The 22,614-nt window shown below is 42.9% G+C and overlaps 1 protein-coding gene across 1 annotated transcript; it reads right to left on the bottom strand.

The window, feature by feature from the left end:
• Positions 1-8,746: 8,746 nt before the first annotated feature.
• RPL37 (ribosomal protein L37) lies at positions 8,747-10,951 on the bottom strand. Its single transcript, XM_030467670.1, has 4 exons — positions 10,849-10,951; positions 9,983-10,118; positions 9,645-9,729; positions 8,747-8,863 (listed from the first exon to the last, which is right to left on the bottom strand). The coding sequence occupies exons 1-4, from the start codon at positions 10,849-10,851 to the stop codon at positions 8,794-8,796; spliced, it is 294 nt and encodes a 97-aa protein (XP_030323530.1). The 5' UTR covers positions 10,852-10,951; the 3' UTR covers positions 8,747-8,793.
• Positions 10,952-22,614: the final 11,663 nt, after the last annotated feature.

Genomic DNA, 22,614 nt, shown 5'->3' on the forward strand with positions numbered 1-22,614 from the left:
CAGAATCACAGGAAGTTTGGGGCTAGAAGGGACCTTGAAAGATCATCGAGTCCAACTCCCCTGCCAGAGCAGGGTCACTTACATCAAGTCACATAGGAATGCGTCCAGGCAGGTAAACAGTGGTGTACACACCTCACCAGTGCCAGCTCCAGTGGTCCAGACATACCAGAAACCATAAAGCACTGGTTGCAGTCTCCATTTGGCTGGGAGGGCACTCTCACCATGCTAGACAGACAGGCTGCTCTGTGGCACACTCTCCTGGCTGTTCTGCTGCATATAAGGAAACAAGTTTTATATTCATGACAATAAATTTAAATGCATGTCCTTAGTAGTGCTTTAGAAGCCAATCTAATTTTAATTTAATCAGGAGTCTCAGGAATCAGAAGTTGCATTGCTGTCAGTGGAATCAAGCAGATGTCTCTTTCAAGAAAGAAAAACAATCAAAGTGGTCCCAGCTTTATCACAGAAATAACAGGCAGTCACGGTTCTGCAGGTGCCTTCTCTAAGAAGCAGCACTATGAAGTAGGATAATGTTCTTTTAACTTACCTTGAATTGTCCTCAAATAGTCAAGGGCTTTGAAGTGGGATGAGATGTCCTTGAGAAATGAAAGACATCAACAGAATGTCATTTGGCATAATTTTAAGCAAGGAGGCTTAGGTTCAAACAACCTGCTTCAGCTCAGGAAAAGTAGGTCCTGGTTCCACCCCTGGAGCTGCTACATAACCAAAAAAACTTTCCTTCTCTGCTTTGGATTCCTCACCTGTTGATATTGGCCCTAATAGATAACCTTTATTGGCTCTTTCAGACAAAGAATCATGCTATTTTTTTACAAGAATCAAGTGGTATTTTTAGGGAAGCCTGAGCTACTTCAATTCTGCTCCTCCTTCAGTTAGTCTGCAAAAGTTGGTTCTGCCAAGTTATCATGTCTTGGTCAATATTAAAAGACCAGAGAGGAGCTAGAGGCGGGCAAAGGACAAAAATCAACATCTAGGAGGAGTAGAAGAATGCTTTTCTAATGTTCAGCTAGGCCCTGTGTCCCTCAGGAAGGTCTGACATGTCAGCGTAGCTGGTCTGCAGCCTACTGGCAGTTTGAAAATACATTTTCTCTCTTATTTTTTCCCTCAGGAAGCACTGTTAAGCTTCAGGTGGATACTGGCAACAAATCTCTTTTTAAAAAGCTGATGTGAAACTGTGATACGGTTTCTCTGCAGTAGGCTCAGATTTCTAGACCTTTCAGGCTGTTGAACTCTTGCAGTTTGTACTCAGTCTAGTTGAATCTTTCAGAAGGGAGATTTCTTATTTTAGGTGCACATGTGTGAGTGTTACTAGTGAAACAAAGGCTTCCTTGTAAAATTTGATAGATCTATTGCCCACTGAAGCAGAGAACATTTTCAGTCAAAGGAACAACAATGATTACGTGATTTATTCTTTCATACAAACGACTGAATATTCACTCTGTCAGCTACAGTGACCATTAGTGAATTCATTCATTCATTCACTCATTCATTTGTTCCTTGAGTTAATAATAGATTATCTTTGCCAGATATTTAATACCAGTGCCATACAAATCATTAGACAAGTAGCAATGCAGGGACTTAAAAATACTTAATGGGACAGCTAAGAAAGACTGCCTGTAAAATAAAAACAGTAAATGAGAGCTTACATTACATTTACCACCCCCGGGTCCCGTGTTTTCCACAGCTTCTCATGACACCTGCCAAAGAGGCATTTGCAGCCATCTTTTCCTGAGGAGCAGCTCTTAAAAGAAAGCACAATAGAGATGTTACTAAGGCATTGTCCATTTCCAGCTTGGTTGTGCTAGTTATCAAGCTCTTCTGCAACAAGATGGTGTACATGTGTATATGACATGTTACTGCTCGTTTGTCTGTTCTTCAGGTAGCTTATTGCAGATCAGTTTCTGCAATGGGTATCCCTTTTGTTGGATTAGCATGACTGTGAACCAGAAGAAATTGTGGTCTGCCAAGAAATGGTGGACACTAAGGCCTATAATCATGGTACTGCAAGAAGTAAAAGTAAAAATCATCTCTTTACCAGGTTCAAAATAAAGTTACATATTAATTAACCAGCCTGAAGTAATTGTTAACAAGCTTTGCTAAAATGCCTGCTGTTTTTACCCATCTGTAAAAGGTGACATTTCATAATTAAAATTTCATTATTAACATCAGTAGAAGATGAAATGAGATGAGGCATTTTGCTAAAAATATTTTACATTCCAAGCATACGTATATTTATGCTTTGTGAAGAACAAAGATTAAAACACATAACTTTGTGCTCTTTTTGGGAAAAAACATTCATTGTTAGTTGTTGTGTATGAAATTATTAGATTGATAGCCACATCTTCCAAATAGCCTCCCTGGGGAACTGTGAGAAAATGTAAACAATATTGCCAGAAAACAAGCAAACATCCTTAGGGATCAGAACTTGGGCGAGTTCAGCTCAGTTTATTTGTCAACAATCCAGATGCAGTTGAATGCACCGTTAACAAGTTTGCAGATGATGCCAAACTGACAGCTGCTGTTTGCTCTCATGAGGGAAAAGAGGCCTTGCAGAGGGATCTGCACAGAATAGAGCATTTGGCTATGATTAATGGGATGAAGTTTCACAAGTCAAAATGTCAGATCCTGTACCTGGGATGGAGTAATGCTGGGCAGAAGTATAAAATGAGAGAGGAGTGGCTGGAGATCAGCCCTGCAGAAAGGGGTCTGGGGGTGCTGCTCAGCAGCAGACTCAAGACAAGCCAACAGTGTGTCCTTGAAACCAGAAGAGCAAACCCCATCCTGAGGTGCCTCAAACACAGTCTGACCAGCCAGTCAAAAGAGGTAATTTTCCTGGGGTATTCAGTACTGGTGCAGCCTCTTCTCCTTAATATTCAGGACATGTGGGAATTGTTCAAAGTGTATCCAGGCAGGTCTAGACTGGACATTAAGAAGTGTTTCTTTACCAAGAGGGTGGTTAAACACTGGAACAAGCTTCCTAGAGAGGTGGTCTATGTCCCAAGCCTGTCAGTGTTTAAGGGGCATTTGGTCAATGCCCTTTAAAAACATACTTTATCTTTTGGTCAGCAGTGAAGTGGCCAGGCAGCTGGACTAGATGATCATTGTAGGTCCCTTCTAACTAAAACAGTCTGTGTTGAAGTACACATTGAAGTGCAGAGTTCAGTTTGTTAATTGAGCAACAATTAGAGGATAGTGCAGCTCTTGCAGATGGGAAAGCTGATAACCTTGTTATACAGAACCATTAAACAAATACCCAGCAGCTGTTAGCCATCTTTTACTGGAGTTACTATTTAAGAAACTTAAACACTGAAGGTCAATTCTCTTACAGAGAAATGTGCAAAAGCACGAATTTCCTTTTGAATTTTAAGCTTCTCACTTGCATGTGCTTGTGTTACCCATGAATTATTCTTCAGAGCATGAGATTGATCTACAGATTTCCCTGACTTCTTCTGGTTATATTTGAATTATTGACTTACACTGTGTATCATCTCTGCATCTGACTGCATGGGTCCTGCTTAAACAGCAATGCTAACAGAGTGTCTTCTGTTGTCATCTCCTGGCAGATCACCTAGGCAGGACTTGCAATACAGCATGTCCAAGCACCACCATGGCATCCCATTCTCTAGCTCACCTCACACGTGGCTCTTAGAGAGAAGAGCCTCAGACCTTGTTGATGACTGTCAGCACCTGCTTGGCCTGCAAAGCATCCGTCATGTATTCGGGAAGACTAAAGGGAGCAAAAGATGAAAGGCCCAGAAATTCCTCCCATAATTTTACTTTTTCCCTGCTCAGGGCTTTGGCCCCTTTTTTTTTTTTTTGGTTGGTTGGTTGGTTGGTTGGTTGTTTTAACCTCATGTCCTCCAGGGTGGTCTGCCTTCCACTTCCCCCACTTCCCCAGAATGAAAAGATCTCCATCCACTAGAGAGCAGGCAGAGAGGCAGGCACTGAAAAGAGCACTGCCAGGTCAGTTGCCAGCCTCCAATAGTCATAGAAGCATAGAATGGTCTGGGTTGGAAGGGACCTTAAATATCATCTAGTTCCATCTCCCTTGCTATGGGCAGGGACATCTCTCGTAGACTAGATTACTCAAAGTTCTGTCCAATGTGGCCTTCAATGCATTCAGGGACAGAGAATCCGCAAGTTTCCAGAGCTCAGTCTGCGCCACAAAACTGTCTCTCCAAGTGCATTCACTATTGCCATAGGCAGTTCAAGTCATGCCCATACCTTTTGAATATTCCTTCCCATAGGTAACCTCAAGACCTGGAGGAAACCGTGGCACAGAGCACCTAACAGGGGACAAAAGGAGCTGGTTTTCTCTCTGAGGAACCAGCAGCTTATGGTTCTTGGCCACTGCTGCATGGAAGAGGACAGATGACAGATCCAGGCCATAAGTGGCTGCTGGCTCTGGTCTCCCAGGAAGGGATCATCATCACAGACAAGCTGAGACCCATATAATGCTGGAAATGTGTGTGAGAGCTGCAGGCAAGAATGGTCCATTTTGACATCCTCAAGCAATGGATAGTCACATCACTGAGCAACCAATTCCCTTGTCACTAATGGATGGACTGTGACATCTCCAAGGGATATGCTGACCATGCATCCCTCCCTGCTTATATCCAGATGCCCAGTCTAACCCAGCTGGCTTGTGCCTGCACCTCAGGTGAGCGAGTACATGGGGTTGCAGTATTGAGTGAGGCTGGTGCTGAGGTCGGTCTTAGGGAGTTCTTCACTGCAGCTTTCAATGCCTGACCCAAGATCCACTGGGGTCTGGCCCTGAATGGTTCAGATAGCAGAGGCACCCAGGAAGTATACTTGTAGCAGCAGAGGAAGCCTCATACTTGAATCCTCAGAGGTTTTTCTTCTTGAGGGGCCTAAAGAGTTTTTCCGTCCCTCTCTGGACTGGCAAATGAACGTGGCCCCTCTCTTCAACTCTGACACCCACTGCTACAGTACCTGTGAGAAGGAGCAGCTCAACACCTCCAGCTCCCCCCTGCCCACTGCAGCACATGGAAAGCATGGGCAGAGAGCTGGAGAACTGCTGCCCAATATGCCTGGACAGCTGGGAGGAGCCCACGTAGGTGCTGCTGTGTCTCCACTGATTCTGTTACCTGTGAACTATGTGGCTGGCTGAGAGCAAGCATGACTGCCTTCTCTGCAAGAGGATGGTGAGCTCCATCTTGCACTCAATGCAGGTGGATGGAAACTTTGAGGAGCATGTCATCCCACCTCCTGCAGCACTGTCATTCATTATCTGCCTGACAGGAGGAATTCCAAGACACTCAGCAGCCCACAGCCTCTGTCACTCTGCAGCACCCCAGCCACCAGTCATGGGGATATTTCCTGAGGCTCTAGTGGGCAAATTCTATACCTATGTCCAGGCATCCATCCTTTGCATGTCCCCCACTCTTCTCTATCCCGTGCATCTCTTAGAGGATGCCCAAGAAGCAGTGGCAGCACAGAACCTCATCATATCCAGTTTGCACTACTTCGGCTTAGATGAGGGGGTTCAGATCCTGTTGCTGACCCCCTTGGGCAGACAGTCAAGGAACTTTGTCCACCATTTTGTTGACACCATCATGCAGTTGTGCAGCAGGAAGGCCTGACATCAAATGGGCCTTGGGGACATCCATGCTGCTGAAGGGCAAGAGCTGGAAGCTTCAGCTGGAAGGAGGATCTGGGGAAATACAGGCCTGTCAGCCTGACCTTGGTGCCCACAAAATTATGGAGTATCTTGAGTATCTGTATATGACCAGGTGATCTGCCTAGTGGATGACCGGAAGGATGTGGATATCGTCTACTTGGAGTTTAATAAACCTTTTGTGACTGTCTCCTACAGCATTTTCCTCAAAATGCTGGAGGCTCATGGCATAGACAGGTGTACTCTTCACTGGGTTAAAACCTGGCTATGTGGCCTGGCCCAGAGAGTCGCAGTCAAGAGAGTTAAATCCAGTTGGCGACCAGTGGTGTTTCCCAGGACTGTTTTGAGACCAGTCTTGTTGAGTATTTTGATTAATGATACAGATGAGGCAATTGAGGGCTTCCTTAGTAAGTTTGAAGACAACACCAAGTTGGGTGGGATTGTTGATCTGCTCAAGAGTAGAAAGGTTCTGCAAAGGAACCTGGACAGACTGGATCAGTGGGCCAAGGACAGTTGTATGAGTTTTAACAAGGCCAAGTGCACCTTAAGTACTGTGTTCAGTTCTGGGCCCCTCACTACAAGAAAGACATTGAGCTGCCAGAGTGAGTTCAGAGAAGGTCAACCAAGCTGGTGAAGGTTCTGGAGAACAGGTCCTATTGGAGAGCTTGATGGAATTGGGAATGTTCAGTTTGGAGGAGGCTGAGAGGGGACCTTATTTCTCACTACAACTAACTGAAAGGAAGTTGTTGAGAGGTAGGTGCTGGCCTCAAGTAAATAATGATGGGACCAGAGGAAATGGCCTGTAATTACATGAGGAGAGGTTAAGACTAGATATGAAGAAGAATTCCTTTACTGAGAAAGCAGTTAGGCATTGAAATGAGCTGCCCAGGGAGGTGGTGGAGTCACGAGTTCTGGAAGTATTCAGGAACCATGTAAATGAGGCACATCAGGACATGCTCTACAGGGCATGGTGATACAGATCACAGAATGTTAGAGAATGGAAGGGAAAAAATAATGTACAATCCCCAAATATATTTTACTTATTTTACTGGGGGCAGATGTTGATGCTTGGATGCAGTGATCTTAAAGGTCTTTTCCAGCTGTGACAATTCTGATTCTGTGTGACCCTACTGCCTCCTGAAGGGAACCTCCTGCTCCCAACCTAGCCCTTTGGGGGTGGGGGTGTGTCCCAGCAGCCCCCTCAGCACCTCTGTTCCAACACACAAGGAGCAAGAACAGCAACAAGACAAAGAGAAGGCTGGGCCCAGATCTTCCACGTCCAGCCAGGGCAGCTGATGCTCTCGAGACTCCCCAGGCAAGCACCAGAGGAAGGCTGGCAGCCCTGAAGACCCCTCCTAGCCCAACAGGAAGCCATTGGTGACAATGGGAAGGTGCCTTAGGAGCTGGCCAACCCACAGCAGGGCCAGCACCTGAGGCTCAGCCTGATCCCTGACAGATCCTAGCACTCACACTTATTTTGAAATAAAAGAAAGAAAGACTTTAAAACTGCAGGAAAAAGTAGCAGTGGTGGTGGCAGTTTTCAAAGTTACTGCAAGCCACTGCATTTCTGTCAGTCACCTCATTATGTTGTGTGTTACAGAAATGCAGAGCACTTGCCTTTGTAGTAAGTACTGAGTGGGCCAGCCCAACAGCCTGCTCAGAACAGAAATCCCTCATCACATTACATAATGACCTTGAGACTTGACAAAGCACAGGCTTTTATTCCTACCCACAGTAAGAACACCTCCTGTCCCACTTTATCACTGCTCCACCAACCAGTAGAGCCTCACTGGCCTCTGTTAAGATGTTTTGAGAGCTATTTTTACTGAGGGTAACATCAAAGACACTTCACAACATTTCAGTTGCACTCCTGAGCCCTGGGAACACGTGGATGTGAAGTGTATTATAACAACTTCACCATCACTTACTTCCAGACTTTTCCAGAAGGACCAGGTGAAAGCAGAGTGAGAATAGCATTCCTGTTAAATGCCAAGAGAACAGCTGGGCAAGATTTCTGCTTAGGAACAGCCCAAGTAGATACAGTCAAGTTATCAAAAATATTAACATAATTCATGTAGAAATATATGAAAAAATGCAGTCAGGCACACTCCCAATCTCAACTGTGGCTGGAAATTTGTTCAGTAATTTGCATAAGTCACTGTTAACTGCTGATGCCTCAGAACTGAGGAAGTACTGACACTGCTTCTGGAAATTCACACCAGGACAAAAAGAATTGCAAGTTAAAAAGAGCCTCAGAAACTTAAAAGTAACAGAAACCTTGGTCTCAGTACTTTTCTTCAGCACATCTGAAAATCCTCTAAACCCTTGCAGTGATCAGTGCAGTTCCCCAAACTGTCACATCTGATCATAGCAGTTTGAAAGCCACCCAAGCAGCCCAATAGCACACCACACAAGGTATAAATTAATCAGGCACCCCTCCACAGTTCACAGGTACCCCCAAATGATGTACTTCCTTATCACTACCTACGATATACTGCTTACAGCCCAGCAGTTAACTCAGATCTTTCTGTGCAGATCTTTCTGTTCCCACATCAACTGCCAGGCTGCTTAACTTCTGACATACAGCAGATCTCCAATCCCTGTCTGGCAGCAGAAACACTCCAGACACGGGAGTTCCTTTTTGCCCAAGAAGCAATGAGCCAGTGAATGAGCAGTACTTTTGGCAATGCTTCAAACATCAGAGAACAATGAAAAATGGCCATTTCGCTCTGGGGGCAGCAAATTCTCCCAGTACAGCATGTGGAGCCATTATTAATAAGTTACCATCTGTGAATTAAGTTCTGACTCTCCATGTTAGGGTGCAATGAAACTCAAGAGGCAAATAGGACAGGTCTATACTAATATTCCACTTCTCTAGCAGGTGAGCTTTATTGAAGAATACACAAAAACCTCTTTTTAAATTCAGTGCACCCTGAGGTCCTTGTCAAGGCAGAGGTGCTATTGAATGAGAAGTCAATTTAAGGTTTTAATGAATTGCTTCAGCACATACCATCAAGAAACTGTGTGTAAAAATATGTAGTTTCAGGAATCCCATATTTCACCGAAGTAAAACATGTATGACACATGTGGCAAATTTTTCTGGATAAGACCATTTATTTTAACAAACAGATGAGTCTTTATGATGAACTGGAGGCTGCAACAGCTGCTCTCTTCGGCTTCGGTGTGGTCCCCTCACGGAATCCATTCCTACAAGCAGAAATAGTTAGAAAAGCTGATTGCTACTCCAAGTTTTTTCTGACATTTTTCAGATCAAGTTCACCAGCTTTTTACAGCATATCTTTACAGCATATCTTAGTAATTCAATCTAATCATTACAGAGCTTATGTCTGACACTTAATAAAGAGTATCAGTAAGTTTGGGACAAGCAGATTGGTCTCAGCTCTCTTCTGCTAAAGCACATTCCGCTTTCCTCACTTTCAGGAAGGACATTTCTGCCTCAGTAACACCCAGAGGAAAGCAGATGCAAGCTGCACAGAGGAAGGGATTTTCTGGCTGCTGCCAGGAAAGACTGCACTCAAAAAACTGCAAAACTAACAGCTAAACAAATCCTTCAGCTAATGAACTTAAAAGACTTCTCTACTTTTCACTGTGAAATCCAGTCTACATTTGTATGACAAAACTCTTTTATTACTTGGTATTCTTAATCCAGCTTTCTAATGTATTAGGCCAGAAGCTACAGATTTGTCTTTTACAAAACCCAAAACTTCAGAGTAAACGACAATTTAAAGAAGCAGTGCTACACAAATTTTTTTTCTTGAAATGTGGGCATTTCATTACAATAGCTGGTGTTTTGTACTACCTACACTTAGCAAAAACATAAGACTGCTATATATCCTATTTATTAAGAGTAGACAAGGCTTTTTTTATTCCTCAAAGGACCATATAACATTAAATGTACTAAACACATATAAATAGTGAGAAGTTTTATCATTAAGTGATATACATTCAAGGCTTCAAGACACTATACCTGAATCGCCTGTAGACCTTTTTCAGGTGCCTCATGCGACCAGTACCAGTGGTGTTGCGTCTCTTCGCCTTTGCACTCCAGTTATCTAAAACACATAAGTTAATTACTTGGTCAGAAACTGCATTTGCATAGATGCGAAAAATAATTATAAATTAAAACCATTTCTATGTAGTGATATTGCATGTTAGCTAAAATACAGTTAAGACAATTATTGAAAAAAAAGCTCTTAACACTGCAAGATGAGACAGTATTCCTCCTTAACTGGGTAAAAGTCAGGTTACTGAAGAACGTAAAGAAAGCTTTTTTAAAACTCAACAGTTATAAGGTTTGTTACTTACACTTTCTCTTACGCTTTGCAGGGTAGCCACATTTCCCACAGGTGGATTTCTGCAAATGGTATGCCTTGGACCCACATCGACGACACAAGGTGTGCGTCTTATTTCGTCGCTTACCGAATGACGATGTACCCTTCGTCTGAAAAGTATTTTAAGACATGGCATGTTGGAAATATCACTAGCGCTTACCAGTCACATAACGAATAACCTCTTCTAAAAACCACCTACACATCCTAGAAGTCAACTAAAACCAACAGATGCACACTGAAACTCTGAAACACCAAATCGTTTCCGACGACAAGCAGCTTCCATTTTCAGAAATCATTTCCTTGCGCCTCTCGTCGCCATATTTGCTTATCACTACCCCACCATCCCTCCCCGTGCTGAAATGTAGCAGAGCGGTTATCTCAGCTCCCTTCCCTTCTCCTCCAAATTCATAAACCATCAACACTAAACTGCTCTTCCCTCTACACGGCTAATTCTCCTCACACTCACCGCAGAAGGGTCTAGCTACTCCTTTTTCTACGTTATCCATACGACTGTCTGAGGGACAGCAAGGGAGAGACGAGACCGACCCGGCCCGCAAGTAAGCACGGAGACGGCCCCGGAGGCGCCCGCACGGCCTCCCACCCCACCTCGACTCCGCCGCCCGGGCTCAGGTTCCGCGCTACCGGGCCAGCAGCGAGGGCTGCCGCCAACCCCTCAGGCCGCGGCCCCGCAGCAGCCTCCCCGCCGCGCCCTCCCGCCGACGACCCTGGCTACAAGAGTGCGTAGGGCCGTCCCACTCTCCACAGAACGCCAGCGGCCCCGGAGGGCCCGGCGCGGCTGCAGATTGCGGCGGATACCCCGAGCCCACCCCGAGCGCTCACCATCTTCCCCGGCCACCAGCACCAAAGAGACCGAGCTCCGCCCCGCTTCCGCTACAACCCGGACAGCGCTTCCGGGGGCGGCCCAGCAGAGCACAGGCCGGTCCGGCTCGGACGCTTACCACCCCGCCCCAAGGCCCAAGGAGTTCTGCAGCGTCTGGGCCTTTTCGGGCGCTGCTCGGCCTTTTGAACGAACCGGCCCGCTGAAGGGTTCGGTGTGGCGGCTGAGACTCTCAGGAGCGGGGCCCTGAGCACTGGGTTTTCTCCGGTGACACCACCCCAGAACTGGCGGGCGAGATCTTAGGCCGGGGTCCGGCTGCTCCTGGCAGTACCGGCTGGGGGGTTATCTGCGCCGAAGATGTCTGCCAGGGAACGAAAGTGTTTGATGCGCGGAGCTGCCCTGCTGGCGTGAAGTGTAGCGAGTTGAACCCGTATAACACGGAGCCCACGTTACAGAAAAAGAGATCCTCCCGTGGTCCCCAGAGCTGTGAGGCTGTCTGATGCATTTTCACCTCTGGGAAAGGAGACTTGTACAGTTGTTTTAACATTAATTTATTTGTTTTCCGAGCGTGGCGGCTTGCTGAATTAATTTGGTGCCAATTTATGTGCTGCTAAGGTTGAGGGGGGGGGCCGAAACACCTTTTTTTACTTCAGCTGTGTTCTTTCTATACACACAGAGGTGAGGCCCAGAATCAGCTCTTTCATTTTGGTTGGTAATTCTTAGCTTTGAAACAACACCTAAGCAGAGGTATATGCAGTTTACCTCATCTTAAAATCCAGGTACCTAGGTCAATCCAAGGACCTGCTGTAAAGGAGAGAGATGAGTGTTTCCAAAGGGTAAATGATAGGATGTTAAATTAGGTGTATAAAGTGGGCTGGGAAAATCATCCTTGGGAGGGAAAGCTTAGTCCATTAAGTCTAACAGGAGCTGAGAAAGCCCCTTTAGGCTAGATTTATAGGTAGCTGAATTTAGGTAAAATCAATTTTGCCCTGGCTAATGAAAATATTTTTATAGCAGTTCTGTCTTGCTTGCAATCAAAGCAGAGAATTTATTGTCCTGTAGTTAGAATACCATACAGAAAAAAACAAAACACAACTAGCTTGAATAGCATGAATACATCCCACAGGCTGGACTGGAGTTATATGTCTCCCAGCAACCTTGCTTTATGTCTTTTAACTTGTGCCTCCTCTTTCCATCTTAGAAGTCTGGAGTATGCTGTGAAGACATTGGACAGATGCCATGGCAACAGCCTCCAAAGGATTGGCTGCTTGCAGGGGTATTCTGCTGGAGCTATTATTCTTGCCCTTTGTGGGATAAAAATAATCATGTTCATTTACATGTCTTCAGACCTATTACACAAGAAAGATACATAGTATCATCATGCAGTTGCCTCTAGTGTTCAGGAACACTGGATACTTTTCAGGTAATGAGCAGAGCTGTGGCTGACTTAGTACCATCTCAGAAGCTTTTAGACCCCATGGGGGTTGTGGATGAGGACAGATCTCACCACTTGTAGTGAATGTTGGCGTGCTGAAGACCCACACATGTATGTATTGGCAGCTGCCAGAGTGGCACCAGCCTCAGTTCAGCACTGGTTGTTTTTTTCCTTTCTGCTTCGATGCATAGGAAGTAGTCCAAAATTTAGGAGATGTGTCTGGATTTCAGCGCTGGTACAGGAAACAGCAGTCTCTGCAGTCAGTGTTTTCTGGGCACTTGTGGTCCAGCCATGTCCAGTGATGGGAGAAACTTTGTCATGTCAGCAAGCACTGATACTATTAAGTTTCTGTCTTAGGGTTTACTGAGGCAAGTACCTTTCTGTATCTTATAAAATGTTCTGCAGCTTCTCCATCACATCGGAATTGAAAAACGGAAGCAAAATGCAACACAGGATGTGCCCATACATTTTAATTTTCAGTCCTCTGGGATTACAAGTCCCTCTAACTCAAGCTGTTTGCATTCAAGCCCCACAGACTTTCCTGACCTCCTTGCTTTGACCTAGTACTTGCTGGGCAAGTGGAAGAATCTCCCACGTCTAGTCCTTCTCACAACTAAAGCAGTGTAGTCTTGATTAGACCAGCTCAGGGGGAGGGAAAATAAAACCAGGGCTAGTTAGGTAGTAGAGAGAAAGGTGGGTATGAGTATCAAATAACTTCCATGGCGGTTTTTTTTGCACAGGTTTGGTGTCATGCTACTACATCATACAGTCACCAGGGTGCAGTACAGCCACACAGTCCCCTGTGTCCATGGTGGGATTTGTTTCATGTCCTGATTTGATCCAGGGCAACAAATTTTCTTTCTCATAATTTCAGTTTTCAATTAAGTCTCTTAAGTAGCTGCACTTGCTGGAATTAACAGTATGTTTCTCAGTTTCTGCTTCTAGGACAGATAACAATGTTTTAATTGAGTTATGGTTATGGTTAGAGAATGTTATGCAGAACCAAGGCTGGTGCTTGGTTCTGAGAAACAGCTTATTCTCTGGAAACAAAAAGGCAATAAAGGGGTCACATTGCAACTTTTCTCTGGGGAGGAGCACACCAGGCAGGTGACCAGAATTGACCAAACTAAGTATTCCATTCTGTAGGCATCATTTATCCACAGCAAGCATTCTGAAACAATGCAGTGCATTTGGCTTTGATCCCAAACCAAGTATTCTTGTATCCATGCTCCCATGCATACAGCTTTCATCTGCTGAAAAGAACTTGTGTGGCAAGGACAGGACAGATATCCAAGCAATTTCTGTCTGATATGGCATTGCTTATTTGTGCACAGGTGTAGCATCCTGTACATGATGTATAGGAATACTGTAGATTCAGGCTTCATTTATAATACAAGCTGGTGTATTACTTGATACCATTTATTATCAGAAATGCCTTTCAGTATCCTCTTGGATCCCTTTGACCTAAGTACAAGCGTCTCATGAAGATGACAGAACTAGGGAATTAAAGGGCAACATTTTGAAGTGAGTTATTTTGGATGCTTTTGTTTCTGGTTGTCATCTTGATTTGCAGAGACAGAGACCTTGCTTGGAATTAGTGAGGAAGACACTCCACTGAATAGCTGTTGCCAAGCAGTCACAAGAAACATAATTATTTGTATAGTACCCAGATTCTTTTAGGTGTGAAAACTTTCGTGTATGAATTTGAACCAGAAACTTTGGTCACCACAAGATGACTGTATAGTTCAACTAAAAGTTTTCTCCTAAAGAAGTCAGTAAAAAGAGTAACAGTAAATTAAGTTAATAAGTTAAAACCAATATTATCTGCACAGTTCTTAAATCTCTGTGACAATAACAGAAAATATGAGCAAACAGCAATGCTTATGAAAAAGTTATTGAATCCTGCTGAGAAAATAATGATTATAACACATGACTTTCTAAGATGAAAATGAATAGAATTAAATAAAGCAGCTGTCATTAACTTAGAAAAATTGCTTGCTAAAATATAATAGGAATTATATAAAATTATAAAGGTCTTTGTATAACAGAGCTTATACAGTGTGTATAAAATACCTTTGATACCATTCTTCTTATAGCCTGTCCATAATGGGAAGGCAAGAGATCGTTTTTCACAGTTACATACACTTTCCATTTATTGAGACCCTTTCATAAAAAACAGTACAAAATATGACCTCAGATGTAGCACACAGAAGTCAGTACTGAAATTTAATAATAAAAATCAGCTATTTGAACTCACAGTAAAGAGAGCCTCTGAGTGTTTTTCCAAATACTGAATTAGAAAGTTTCATAGTCAGTCATCCCTTCTATTTATGATGATATGAATAGGTTCATACTGATGATCACATACTCTGTCTTCTACAGTGCTCATAAGCAGTCGGCTTATGAATGTTACATTAGAAGAGCAATGTTATTTTGTTACTGCTGTTTAGCATTGTACAGAGAGACCAGACAGTAATACTGGCAAATGCTTGGGGGGTGGCACTTACACTTGGTAGATCATGGTTGAAGCATGGCTGTCACCACAAAGAGAAGGAGCAATCACTCCCCATTCATTTCCTCAGCTGCCTTTAATCTTTACCTTAAGATATCTGAGCATGATCCTGGATTCTTCCTCACCAGAAAACCTGCTAAAACCTTTCTTTATTGTTCCATCTGGTTAGGGCAACAGGGGCAGCATACCTCTGTTCAGCAGAGTTAGCTGTGAACCAGGAACACACATTTTGCACAGTGCAACAGCATATTCAGAGCTTTAAAATTTTTCTAGGTTTTGCGGTTGGAGGGTGTTTGTTTTGGTTGGGTTTTTTTTTTTTTGTTTGCTTGTTAGGCGTTTTTTTAGTGCTTATGTTGCTTTAGTGCAACATTACAGGGTTGTTGTGCATTGTTACCCAAAAGCAGTCCATCTCAGAAGCTGTTTCACTGGCTAGCCTCACACACAGCAGAGATAATTGCATGGCAATTTGTGCTGAACACTAGCAGAGGTGCACAGAAGATGGTCACAAGTTCCATTACAAGGTGACACTCGTTTTCTGCTTCTCAGTTGTGTAGCAGCTAAATATGCTTGCCTTGTGAGTATTATTTTGATAAAAAACAAACTGTTGATGTTGTTTTGCTTGATACTGTTGTCTTAAACATTTGTTGCATTTGTTCCCCTACAAGCCTAGGGGAAAAATTGTCACTGGAGATTGGACAAAAAGCATTTGAACCACTGCAGTTGGGAATTGTAGTCAGCAACAGACCAGGTGGAAATGCCCAGCTTCTAACCGTATTACCCTTACATTGAAGCAGAAAATGTGTTAGCAACATTTTTTGCAACATTTTATACCAGTACAAGCCACAAAGCATTGGACTTACTTTTTCTTCAGATGGTTCTGAAGTATTTGAAAAAAGACTGAACAAATGTCTGTCTGAAATGGCTTAGGATCTGGCATGAAATGGTAGTGGATCTGGCAGCAAGTGAGGCACATAAACTGGATGATATTCTGAGATTCCTCCCAACCCTAATTTTGTGATGCTGTGATTTTATAAGTGGATTAATTATCATAGAATCATACAATCAGATGCGTTGGAAAGGACTCTGAGATCATCAGTTCCAGCCATTGATTACCACTGGGGTTACCAGACCATCATGGCACTGAGTGCCACATTCAGTCTCTTTTTAAAAAATTCCAGGGTTGCAGAATCCACCACCTTCCTGGGCAGCCTATTCCAATGCCTGATCTGTAAAGAATTTTGTCCTAATATCCAAACTAAGCCTCCCCTGGCAGAGCTCAAGTCCATGCCCTCTTGTCTTACTGGAAGCTATTTGGGAGAAGAGGCCAACCCCCTGTAGCTCCAACCTCCTTTCAGAGAGTTGTAGAGAGTGATGAGGTCTCCTCTGAGCCTTCTCTTCTCCAGACTGAACACTCCCAGCTCCCTCAGCCCTTCCTCACAGGACTTGTGCTGGATCCCTTCACAGCCTCCTTGCTCTTCTCTCAATCTCCTTCCTGACCTGAGGGGCCCAGAACTGGACACAATACTCAAGCTTTGGCCTCACTGGGGCTGAGTACAGGGGCAGAATCCCTTCCCTGGACCTGTTGGCCACACTGTTCCTGATACAGGCCAGGATGCCATTGGCCTTCTTGGCCACCTGGGCACACTGCTGTGTCATGTTCAGCTTCCTGTCAATCCAGACTCCCAGGTCCCTTTCTGCCTGGCTGCTCTCAGCCACTCTGTGCCCAGCCTGGAGCTCCCCATGGGGTTGTTGTGGCCAAAGTGGGCCATCAGCCCAACTCTCCAGCCTGTCCAGGTCCCTCTGCAGAGCTCTCCCGCCCTCCAGCTGATCCACACTTTCCCCCTCAACTTTGTGTCATCTGCAAATTTGCCAATGGTGGACTCAGTCCCCTCATCCAAATCATCAATGAAGATACTAAACAGAACCGGGCCCAACACTGATCCCTGGGGGACACCACTGGTGAGTGAGCGCCAATTGGATCAGCACTGTTCAGCACCACTCTCTGGGGGCCTCCAGCAGTTCCTAACCCAGCACAGAGTGCTCCTGTCTGAGCCCTGGGCTGACAGCTTATCCAGGAGAATGCTATGGGAGACGGTGTCAAAGGCCTTGCTGAAATCCAGGTAGACTCCATCCACAGCCTTCCCCTCATCCTCCAGGCGGTCACCTGATGATAAAAGGAGATCAGATTGGTCAGACAGGACCTGCCCTTCCTAACCCAGTGCTGGCTGGTCCATCCTGTAGGAGCTGTGTGATTGCCCCCAGGATGATCTGCTCCATAACCCTGCCAGGCACTGAGGTCAGGCTGACAGGCCGGAGTTTCCTGGGTCCTCCGTTTGTCCCTTTCTGTGGATTGGCGTGACATTCGCCAACTTCCAATCACCTGGGACCTCCCCAGTGAGCCAGGACTTTTGATAAATGATGGAGAGTGGCTTGGTGAGCTCTTCCCCAGCTCTCTCATCACCCTGGGGTGGATCCTGTCTGGTCCCGTAGACTTGTGAGGATCCAAGTGGCTCAGCAGGTCACAAATTGTTCCCTCCAGGATTACGGGGGAGCCATTCAGCTTCTTATTTCCCTCAGTAAGGCCCAGAAGCAGCTGTCCTCATGACAACCTGTCTTACTGTCGAAAACTGAAGTAAAGAAGGTGTTAAATAGCTCAGCCTTTTCCTCCTCTTTGGTAACTGTTTCCCCCCGTGTCCAACAAAGAATGGAGGTTTTCCATAACCCTCTCTTTACTTTTGATGTATCTGCAGAAGGACTTTTCGTTGTCCTTAACAGAAGTGGCAAGCTAATTTTCTTTCTACATGACCTAACTATATTCCTAAATCCTTTCTGTGTAGCAAGCCTTTTTTTCCATGGTTTGTATACTCTCTTTTTTATCCTAATTTCCTCCAAAATTTCCCTGTTCAGACAGGCCGATTGTCCTCCCTACCAGCTTGACTATCAGCACACTGGGACATCATAACTGGTAGCTCTTAATTCTCTGGCTGTCAGGTTCTCAGACAAACGTGTGACCAACTTTATACTTGGAGAAAATGGTCAGATCTTCATGAATCTACCTTCAAATGTTGTCTGCTTTTGCTGTTATGATGATTGGTCAAATACAAGCATGCCTTGTGTTGACAAGCCTGAATTTTAAACATCCATTCTTCCTCAGGGTAATGTAGGTCTCTGACTTGTTTTTTTCAGAATATTCTAAAGAACATTGCATCCAAAAGATTTATTCCTGAACAAAAGAAGAACACATTTTGCCCAGTCTGTGTATGTGTTTCTCTGTGCAGGCATATACACATACACATGGATGGTACACATCTAGCAGTATTAGCAATTTTTTCCTTTTTTATTTACAAAACAAAACCAAAAAATCCCCCCCCCCAAAAAAAAAAAAAAAATTGTCTGATTCATAGCTAGACACAACTTTTTATGTCTGAAATTTTCTAACTTGGAAGTCAAGTGTCTAAACATAATTTCCAATATAAATTCTATTATACTTTCAAATATTCTGGTCTGAATGACACAAGGGCTTAGTCTTTGGTAAAGAAAAATCATTATACCTGGTTGGAAAAAAACCTTTCTTGCAGAAATATTGGAGTAAAAGTCTTTGCAAGAAGATCAGGAAAGGAAGCCATCTTAAATTTAAACTTAGATTCACAGGAGTTGGCTATCTTACCCTCTCAATTTTTTCACTTTCTGTGTGAAATTACACACTTGCCTAGGTATATCTCTGCCATCACATTCCCTTCTTGTCTTAGTCAGCTATGCTTCAAGTGTGTATGTGAATAATTTTAATCCTTACCAAATGGAGAAATGGAGGGAGAATGGAGGGAGAAAGGTATGCCTTTTAGCGCCTTCTGTCTCCAAAGGCCAGCAGGATATTCAGTTTTACAAGACCCATCCGGTTTTGGCACCTATTAGTGGTAAAAGCACTGGTACAGCATCTACATGGTACATGGTGCACTACTTTTTTCAATGTTTCATGGAGGCTGTAATTAGAAGTTTCCAAGTGTGTGAATCAATACAAAGCTGTGCATAAAATGTTAGGTAAACAGGAGGTGTATGATTTTCTTTCAGAAATAGGCATATACTTCTCAGAAGTACTTCCTCTTCACACTGGAACATAGGAACACATCCAAAATCCACATGGATGAGTTCCTGTGTGATCGGCTGTAGGTAACCCTGTGCTGGTAGCAGGGTTGGACTCAGTCTTCTGAGGTGCCTTCCAACCCTTAACTTTGGCATTTTTGTGATACAATTCAAGTTTTGCTTTAGTTCTAAAATTCAAGGAAAAATACATATGCTGCAGTAAAGTGGAAGGTCACAGAAAAAAAATATTGGAGAAAACTGTGGCACTCACATTTGGTCTGAAAAACATTAAATATACCAAATATATTATTTGTTATTTATTTATTTTATCGCACATTTCACTTGAAGAATTTTCATTTACCTTGCTCTAGGACTACCACAAATCACTATTGTACTTGATCACTCTGTCCCTTACCTAGAAATAAGATTATAAGCTCACATTAAAGTAGAAAAACTCATTACTTGCATATCACTCCTTGTCCTGTAAGGAATTGTAAGGTTTGCCTTTAATATTCAGATGTAAAACATAAAACTGCAAGAAAAAAAGGCTTTGGAGTGGAAGGAGTAGAAAAATGTAAGTTTTTTATTTATCAAAGATAAATTCTGTTTCCCCAGTGAAAATAAGTTTGCCTTCCTTCATCAAAATCACGATTGCATTTTACTTCATTTCCACCAGCTGAGAACCTTCCGAAAATGCACCTTTGCTTAACAAAGGTCAGCTCAACTCTGCAGTTACAAATGGTATTTTCTGTTTATTTTGGAATATGTTTTCCCTATATCAGGCGTTTTCAGCATGGTATTTCCTGGAACTGAGACACACTGGCTCCATCAGGGGATTCCCATTACACCCAGGCACAATTTTCCTTCTTACACTATTGCACTTTAATAAAAATAAAGGACAAAACAGTGCCTGGTCTTATTAGTGGGGAGAGACGTGACCCAGAAAAGAAATTGACCTTTTTGAACTTTTTCTTATCTGACTACAACCCACAATACTGTGTCTGCAAGACCGAGACTAGATTAGCATGTGCTGCACAGTCTTCTGGATTGAAGGCTGTGTGTGCACCACTGTCTGCACTTACTGGTCTGCCTGGTGAGGCCACAGATGTGCAGGAAAGGTTTTCCAAAATGTTCAGTTAGGTAGCTATCTCCGACTGCTATGACTGAAGCTACATCTTGGCACCTGACTGTCTCTGAAAGGCTGCCTCTGGATGAAGCAGGGCAAACTCAGCTTCACTGGCATTTGGGCATATAGTGGAGAATGTTCCCGTACTTACAGTTTTAGATTTGATTTATCATTTTAGTTAGTACTTGTAAACTAATTGCTGCATATATTCGGGAGAGATGCAGTGTAAAAAGTGGCTGCTTTAGAGGGGAGAAAGACCTGAGTAAATGTTGCACTGTAAAAAGGTCACAAAACTGTGATGAGTCCAAGCCTACTTATTCTGTTTTACTGTATTTTAACAACAGGATGAAATGTGGTGATCCCTGAAGCAACAGTATTTGTAATTTACTTTTTCTTCTGAGTCTCTCAACCATTTTACAAGTTTGTTAGTGACTCCATTTAAAACTGACCACCAACATTTCTCAAGGTATCTTTCTCAGGACTGATCATCTTTTTTTTTTTGGCAATATTTTCCTGCCCTGCCTTCATCACTGCCTCATAAGACATAATATATAGTAAACAATAAATAGGCAGAAGTCTGTGTCTGTCTTTACATGAGACCACACAAAGAACAAAACAGAAGGCTTCCTCATCTGTTTTATAACAAGCCTTAAAACCTGCATTCTCTCCCTGGAATAATCAGTGCTTATCTCCTTTTCTTTTCTTTTCTTTTCTTTTCTTTTCTTTTCTTTTCTTTTCTTTTCTTTTCTTTTCTTTTCTTTTCTTTTCTTTTCTTTTCTTTTCTTTTCTTTTCTTTTCTTTTCTTTTCTTTTCTTTTCTTTTCTTTCTTTTCTTTTCTTTTCTTTTCTTTTCTTTTCTTTCTTTTCTTTTCTTTTCTTTTCTTTTCTTTTCTTTTCTTTTCTTTTCTTTTCTTTTCTTTTCTTTTCTTTTCTTTTCTTTTCTTTTCTTTTCTTTTCTTTTCTTTTCTTTTCTTTTCTTTTTTCTTTTTCCTTTTTTTGATAATTTATAAAGATCTCAAAGACATTTGCATACTCTGAAAAGGCTGGACATTGCTTTTTGCTTAATATTTTTCCTACATGTTAATTTTTCTACAGAAACTCTGTCCTACTAGAAACACCACACTTAAAATCCCTCTCATGATGGTCATTCAACCAAATAAGCAGAGAATGGGCTGTGTTTACTGGCTAATTAAAAACAAGTGCCATCCCCAGATATGCAGATTCTTTCAAAAATACTTAGTGATATGTTCTCCACTATAGGATAAAAATATTTCTGATTTAGACAACTCCAAATCAACCTTTTCCATGCTAATCAAAATTGGCACATAATGGTAATTACATTGCATACTAGGCAGAAATGGTTTGAGAATTTTCTATCTGGAAATAATAAAGTAAATCATTAATACAGAGCTGTGTGTTCACTCACACACAAAAACAAACAAACAAAAAAACAAACCCAAGAGCAAGCCCTGTGCTTCAGTGCTGTTCCTTCAAACTGAACTGCAAATACAGTTGGAAACTAGAATAACTTGTAAAAAGCACATTGCAATAAGTTTAAGGGCTTACAAGGTTGTTGTAGAAGCAACTAATCTTGAGCACACCTAAATTTCTCTGTAGCTCAGGTGAATCTCTGCAACTAAATCAGCTTTTTCTTAAAACTGGTATGTGTTTTCATTGATTATAGTTTGATGGTAGTTGCATGAAGAGCCATCCCAGAACAGGGTGGCCAAAAGTCAGCACTGTGTAATTTCTGTTTCTACACAATGCTCTGCATCTCCTTTGTCTCTGAAAGTTTGCAAAAGCTTACTTCATTTGCTGACCTTGGGTTATGGCTGAGAGATATGTAAAAGCTCATTTCAGAAAGTTTCTTGGTAGCAGTTAGGGTTAATTAATGACTTCTTGAGTAAGCTGGCAAAATTTAATGAGTTTCAGGTCATCCTAAAAATATTATAGTTCAAAAAGATGTCCTAGTAAGGTCTGTTTCTTGGATGTACTGCCTTCATTTTCTTCCCTAACCCTCCTTTGTTGCAGAGGAATCTTTGTTCTTGCTTAAAAACATTTTCAGGGTTTAATTTTAAAATACTGAGAAATATTCAAGGGAAACTAATGGACTTTGATGAAAAATTTTTATTCAAAGTTTTCTTCTTGAAGAAGTTTAGTTTTCCAACTAGTTACAATAATAATTCTAAAATATAATGCACATACACCACTGATTCAGAAAGAACCAGAAATATAAAAGCATGGGCAAGGTTGCTCGTGGCTCTGCTGATGCAAATCCCTTGCCCACCTCTTGGGCCACTTGGTACTTTGTGTGACCCCCCCTTAGGCCACATAGCAACATGAGGCAAGGCAGGTATGGACTGCAAACAGCAGTGTACCAGAGCTTTTTGACATCTCTCTGACCCGCCTTGTCCCTGCTCCCTCTCTATGCCCAGGATAACAATGGTATCTGTATTGCAAAAAGTGGACTGAAGCATTGGCACACCCAGCTGCTGCTCTCACTTTGATCATCTGGAGAGGCATCAGCTAGTCACCGTCTAATAGGCTTAAGAGGTCTGTAGTTGGGCAGTGGCCCAAAAAGGGGAGATACCAGAACTACAGAATTTATCAAGTTCT

Source organism: Calypte anna, chromosome Z (genome assembly GCF_003957555.1).
Source record: "Calypte anna isolate BGI_N300 chromosome Z, bCalAnn1_v1.p, whole genome shotgun sequence".
NCBI lineage: Eukaryota > Metazoa > Chordata > Aves > Apodiformes > Trochilidae > Calypte > Calypte anna.